The sequence below is a fragment of the Pipistrellus kuhlii genome, unplaced genomic scaffold (genome assembly GCF_014108245.1).
Source record: "Pipistrellus kuhlii isolate mPipKuh1 unplaced genomic scaffold, mPipKuh1.p scaffold_m20_p_8, whole genome shotgun sequence".
In the NCBI taxonomy this organism is placed as follows: Eukaryota; Metazoa; Chordata; class Mammalia; order Chiroptera; family Vespertilionidae; genus Pipistrellus; species Pipistrellus kuhlii.
Window position 1 is genome coordinate 68,411,733 of NW_023425584.1, and position 6,872 is coordinate 68,418,604.

Sequence of the window (6,872 nt, forward strand, 5' to 3'; positions counted from 1 at the left end):
GTTCCTGCCTATGAGAGGCTCACAGTCTAGCTGTGGGGAGGACATGGGGAGGGCACAGCCTAGCTGTGGGGAGCCACCTGAACCACAAGGCAGAGGGAAATGGTGGCTATAGGCAGGAACGCCTGACCTGTGTCTGTTGGAGGAATTGTCACAAATGGCCTTTTGTTCGTGTGGATTCTCAGATAAGCGCCATCCTGGGGAGCCTGGAGGGCCACATCCTCCGGAAGAAGAGGAGGATCTATGAGTCTCTCACGAGCTCTGTTCAGAACGACCTGAAGCCCTGCTATGAAGGTGGGGCTCCGGAGGGCAGCAGGTCTGCTCCCTCCCTCTGTCCGCACAGCATCCTTTTCTGCTGCTTCTCTCAAAGCCTCCTAAGACCTACGTCCCCCTGACACCCTTGGTCTACAAACTGAGACCAAACAATCTGAACAATTGCAAGTTTTGGGGAGAGGTAGTTGTTGAACCATTTTTTCTCTGTTGCCAGTTTCCTCTGTCCTTCCTTTGCCTACACACCTTGCTTCTCTCTGTGCTGCATCACAGCTACTCCTGTATAACAAAAGGCTAATATGCAAATTGATCAAACAGCAGAACCACTGGTTACTATGATGCGCACTGACCACCTGGGGGCAGACACTCAATGCAGTGTGTTCCCACTTGGGGAGCCCCTGCTCAGCCAGAAGCCAGGCTCACAGGCTGGTGAGTGCAGCCAAGGTGGCAGGAGCCTCTCCCACCTCCATGGCAGGGCTAAGCCTTCAGTCGGATGTCCCCCGGAGGGCTCCTGGACTGTGAGAGGACACAGGCTGGGCTGAGAGATGCCACCCTGAGTGCATATATTTCATGCACTGGGCCTCTAGTTAAACTATAAAATCCACCACCCAGCTGTCATTCTTATTATTTTTTTTAAAGTATTTGTAAACTTACTTGATATCTTCTCATTTTGGTGGCCCCATTATTTTCTTGGGTAGGCCAGGGGTTGGAATTTTGTAAGCTTCTGCTTAATTCACTCATTCGATTTTCTGAATGATCGCTCTCTAAATATTAAGAGTGTTAATTTTTGTATCATGTTATAATATTAAACTATTTCCACTGTGTAGAAAATGGTACTACCTACATAAATATATATGTGCATGCATCTGTATGTGTATATATATGTATATGTACCTCTATACATCTGTGTTTTGTTTTTTTGCTTGTCTTTATTTCTGATGCTAATGGTTTCTGCACAAGCCCTTGCTGTGGTGTAACAGTGACTCTCGTTTTTGCCAGAGGCAGCCCAGATCACTGGCAAAAAAGCGTGTGAGAGGATGAAAGATGTCATCCGAAGAGGGGTGGACCGGCAGGTGGCGGAGGGCATGTTTGAAAGGGCTCAAGAAAGGATGCAGCACCAGTTTCAGCAGCTGAAGGTATTGATTCCAACCCACAGCCTGCATCCCAGTCCCAAAGAGGCTCCTGGTGGGTGGAGGAAGCCAGCACAGGAGATGGGAGAGTGGTGGTCATTTGGGCCCATGTAGAGTCCAATGTCTTGAGCGAAGTGGGTCCAGCCAGTGCCCATGGTGCTGGGAGAGGAGGCCAGCTGGCGCTGGGCATTCTCCCTTCACCGCCACCCTGTGATGGAGTCAGTTTCCTCTCTGGGGCTGTGACTTCAGCGATGTGGCCCCTCCAGCCTTCTCCTGCATCTTTCCCCTTTCACACGTGAGCAGGAGAACTGCAGTCTCTAGATGGGCTCCTGAGCCTTCCTGTGCATTAGCTCGTCTCATCCCCAGCAAGTCTGTGAGGCAGGGTCAGTCGGTCCTCCATATCCACAGGTGTCACATCCCACACAGACTGAAAATAGTCGGGAGGGGGGGGGAAATCCCAAAAAGTCCCAAAAAGCAAAACTTGAGTTCGCCATACACCGAGCATCACACTCAATCTGGGTGAGTAAAGTGATGTGCAGATGTACCCTGCTGTCCCCTACATGCAAACACTACACCATTTCGTATGAGAGATTGGAACATCCTCTGATTTTGGTTTCTGTGATGGAATCCTGGAACCAATCCTCTGTGATACTGAGAGATGACTGTACTATTATTGCTCCCATTTTGTGGATAAGAAAACTGAGGCAGGGAGGTATAACTCAGGCCACAGAGCTAGAAAGTTTCAGAACTAGGATTTAGGAGCAGGGAACCAGGCTCCAGCATCTCCAACAAGAGCATAATCTCAACATGGATTTTTTTTTTTAAATGAGGGAAGTGTCTTATCTACATAAAACATCAATAAATAAATGTCAATCAGCCATGTACAGAGCTCAGCATAGATTTAGGTTTACTTCTGTCATTTTTTATATATATGTTTTATTGACTTTTTTACAGAGAAAAAGGGAGAGGGATAGAGAGTTAGAAACATCAATGAGAGAGAAACATCAATTCAGCTGCCTCCTGCACACACCCTACTGGGGATGTACCCACATCCAAGGTACATGCCCTTGACTGGAATCAAACCTGGGACCTTTTAGTTCGCAAGTCGATGCTCTATCCACTGAGCCAAACCGGCTTCGGCTGCTTCTGCCTGTCTTGGAAGTCAGTTCCTAGCAGTTTCCTCAAACCTAAGTGCTGCTGTCAAGCCCACTTGGACCATCTTGTCTCAGCTCGCCACCCCGCCACAAGTCATATAAATTCTTTCTTTTAGTCCAAGCCACTGTTGGCCTCTGGCCCTGTGAGTTTCCACAGTCCAGGCTTCACTGACCCTCTCCTAACCTCCTGAGGAGCCTAGCTACTTGCTCTGTGGGTCCACCTCTGGACCAACCAACTTCCTAAAACATCTCCAACCAGCTTCTGCCCCTACCCCACTGCAGTTTAAGAAGGCACAGGTACCCACACTACAAAACATGAGCTTTCTCTTGGAAGAGCTAAGGGGTTTCTAGTTTACCAGTAGCAATTTGCTTTCTGTCATTTAACATATATCACAATCTGCAGCAATTGGCCAGACTCTACACTATCCAGTCCTCGCTGGGTATATAGAAATCGGCCCTTCAGGTGCCCAAGAAAACAATTCCACTAAAAAAATCAGTACATTGACCATATAAAAATGTATCTTACATGATGTTCAGTGTAGGAAGTTGAACTAGGGCAAGACCACAGAGCGTTCCCATTCCCTGACCTTAGGGACAAGGAAGCTGACACCCAGTTACTAACTAAGGCTCAGAGCTAGAGTTGATGCTGGAGCTTGGAGTTTAGGCCCGGTATGTTGAAGAGAAAAGCATAAGACTTGGAATCAGAAGACCCAGGTTCAAAACTAGGCTTTGTCAGACTAGGGGAGAGAAATCAGGTATTTTTCAAAGTGAGGCCAGAGCTGGTTAGAAAGGGAACATGGTTTTAGGTGACAGAAGGTCTGGGAGGAGCAAGAAGAAATTTGTCAAAAATGTGGGAAGAAAAATCAGGATTGCCAGCTATGGTGTCTCGCACAAAGCGGATACTCAATAAACATGCGCCCAGTGACCAAATGCGTGATAGAATGGTGGTACCATGGTGGTACCATGGTGGTACCAGCATCCATCTCTTCGGATGCTGTGATCTCTCCCACACTCCCATGCAGCCTCAGTAGGTCCTGATTCCGTCCACCAGCACCAGAGGGCTAGTCCCTCAGGAATCTGGAAAGGAGGTGCTGAGACAGGTGGGACCCCACAGGAATGTTGCCCCGATGACTCCAGGCCCACCTTGGACCTGACTTTGACTTTGGCAGCCCCACTCTGCCCACTCTGATTGGGGGAATGGGAGGGACCCCCTTTCCTAAGATTCCCTTTCCTGTGGGCTGTACCATCCTAACAGAAGGACCATCCTTTGTTGTGCAGCATGGGATCACGGAGAAGGTGAAGGGCAGTATCGCCACTATGCTGACCCTTGCTTCATCCCAGGGGGATGGCCTCTACAAGGAGCTTGCAGGTAAATACATAAAATCTTTGCAGAAAGGATGATGGCCTTGCAGACACTTCCCCCTACCCCCAAGTGTGGTGGCTCTTTCCTGGATTTAAATAAATTAAGTTAGGAAAAAATTCCAGGGGAAGGAAAAGAGATGATTAAGACAACTATGACCGCCCCACCTTTTGCTGAGGACCCCACTGAGACCAAGCACCATCCCTGGGTTTTGTGCTCCACATCTCATCGAATCCTCACAGTAGCCCTTGGAGATAGATGTTATTGCTTCATTTTGCAGATGCAGAAGCAGAGACTCAGATGAGATAATGTGCCCAAGGATCCATAGCTGGAAAGGGGCAGATTCAAATCCATAACTTATGATATCAAACATGGGAAGAACTCAACTATCTATCAGCAGAGCACTGGTTACGGTAACTTGGTACCGTGGTTTGAAATTCTTACAAAGAATCAAGTAGCTTTATATAGTATTAGGGGCCCAATACACGAAATGCATGCACTCAGGAGGGTGGGGGAGTTCCCCAGCCTGGCCTGTGCCCTCTCAACAGTGCAGGAGCCCCGAGATCAATTGCCCCAAAGAGGTAGGCCCCGCCCACCCATCCAGGGCTCCTTGATGGATTGACCAAAAGAGGTAGGCCAGAGCCGGGGGCCTCGCCGCCTCCTCGCCATGTGGAGCTGAAGGACCCTCAGGCCTCACCATGCAGAGCAGCTGCCAGTCCCCACCTCCGCTGTGCACACAGCCATCTTGTGGTGGTGTGAGGGTGTCACGGCATGCCGACCACTTGGGCTTTTATTAGTGAGGATAGTAGCAGCATGAAACGATCTCCAAAATATATTGTAAAGTGGGAAAGCAAAGTAAGAAAAATGTGTGTAGTGTATTGCCATTTGTGAGAGAGAGAAAGGCAGCACATATGTTCATGCATAAAAAATCCCCACAGGATACACAAGAAACTGGTCACACTGGTTAGCTTTAAGGAAAGGAACTGGGGGACAGGGATGGCAATCTGTCTATGTTGTGCCTTTTACACTTGAAACCATGTGCACAGTTGCCTGCTGGATGCCACTGCTGTGTGTCATTGAGCCTGTCAGGGTGAGAGTGGTCAGAGCTATTTCCAAAGAAAAAGCCACAACTGCTACAGCTAAACATCTGTCCTGCTCTGAATGTTCTCTCAGGAAGGAGACACAGCACCCTCACCATGTGGTTAACTGTCCTCTCTCATGACCCTCTGTCCAGGCCTTCACAAAGACCAGTTTTAAGATTATACTCATCCAATTGCGTCTTTTTAAAAAAATCCTCACCCAAGGATATGTTTTTCTTATTGATGAAAGAGAGAGAGAGAGAGAGAGAGAGAGAGAGAGAGAGAGAGAGAGAGAGAGAGAAACAATGATGTGAGAAACATTGGTCAGTTGTCTCCTGTACACACCTCGACCAGGGATCGAACCTGCAACCTAGATATATGCCCTGACCAGGAATCAAACCCACAACCTTTTGGTGTACAGGATGATGCTCCAACCACCTCAGCCACCCAGGCTGGGGCCAACTGTGTCTTCTTTCTTTCTTTCTTTCTTTCTTTCTTTCTTTCTTTCTTTCTTTCTTTCTTTCTTTCATATATTTTATTGATTTTTTACAGAGAGGAAGGAAGAGGGATAGAGAGCTAGAAACGTTGATGAGAGAGAAACATCGACAAGTTCACAGCATAGAGAGCCAATTCGCTTAGCCTGGGGACCGCTGTGGGGAGGGCCGGGGCGGAGAGGAGGGCCGCACAAGACCTCGGGGAAGTTTAGCATGTGGGGGGCACGGCGCCTCCTGCCACTGAGCTCCTGGGAGGCCCCAGCCTCAGTGCCGGCCCAGACCCATTTTCTGGGCAGGTTTGGTTATTTGACAGCGGCCCTATGCTGAGATAAGCCTTATGGTAGGAGCAAGAATGCTAAGTTTGGTCAGGTTATTTGTACAAAACAAACAAACAAACAAACACCCGAATCTATTGGACGATCTGATCTTCAAGCTTTAACCCAGACCCTCACATTCTGGGACAAGTGACTCAGGTCATAAGATGATTCTTAGGGGATCTGTTTGCTGGAGACGTTTCTGGAAAGGACGCTAACTCCCGCCATGTGCTTTCTGCTCCTCCGCAGACGTCAAGAGTGAGTACAAGGAGATGGAAAAGCTACACAGGAGCCTGAGGGAGGTGGCTGAGAACGCAGCGCTTCGCAGAGGCATGCAAGACTTCCTCCTGAGAATGTCCCCCAGCAAAGCCGGCCCCCCCAGAACATGAATTTAATTCTTGGCACCAAGTGGATGAGAAATAACCCTGGAGCCAAACGATGAGAATTACTTCTGTTTTTGTAAAATCTAATAAAAACCATCTCCCAGCTGTTTGGGTTTTGGATGCACTATAAAACCCAGTAGATTGTTACTTGTGGCAGAAGTGGATGACGGAGCAACACCATCTCACGTTGATTCCATAGCCAAAGAGTCGTCTTAACTCCTTAGTGGGGTTCTAAAGCTTTAGGGACAAGAAACTTGTGTTTCACCAAAGAAAAAATATCGAAACACAGAAAAATGTAAACATTATGGGTAAAACCATTGCAAAATAAAGTTTTGGGGGACTCAAATGTATTGACCGTTTTAATGCTGATGAGACTTTTGGGTAAAGAGGCAACACTGTGCTGTGGAAACAACATGGGTTTGAGAGTCAGCCAGACAAGAGACCTCTCAGGAGTATTAATGAGAGTTGGGGCCTCTGACACATTTTGATCTCAGGATCCTGTGCTCTTAAAAATGATGATAATTTATGTGAGTTATACCTATCCTCACTGTAGTCAACATTAAAAGTGACCAAAACTGTAAATAATTATTTACTGATCTATTTGAAAGTAACAATAAGAAATCTATTATATGTTAATATAAATAACATGTTTTATGAAAGAAAAAAAAACCTTTCAAAATAAATTTATTGA

The 6,872-nt window shown here is 47.3% G+C and overlaps 1 protein-coding gene across 1 annotated transcript in view; it reads left to right on the top strand.

Moving 5' to 3' along the window:
* Nucleotides 1-6,872, top strand: part of NUGGC (nuclear GTPase, germinal center associated) — a 38,103-nt gene extending 31,231 nt beyond the window's left edge. Inside the window, exons 15-18 of the mRNA XM_036424091.2 lie at nucleotides 183-291; nucleotides 1,267-1,403; nucleotides 3,830-3,920; nucleotides 6,048-6,872. Coding sequence (XP_036279984.2) covers nucleotides 183-291; nucleotides 1,267-1,403; nucleotides 3,830-3,920; nucleotides 6,048-6,187 — 477 coding nt within the window. The 3' untranslated portion in view covers nucleotides 6,188-6,872. The remainder of the gene's footprint in view (nucleotides 1-182; nucleotides 292-1,266; nucleotides 1,404-3,829; nucleotides 3,921-6,047) is intronic.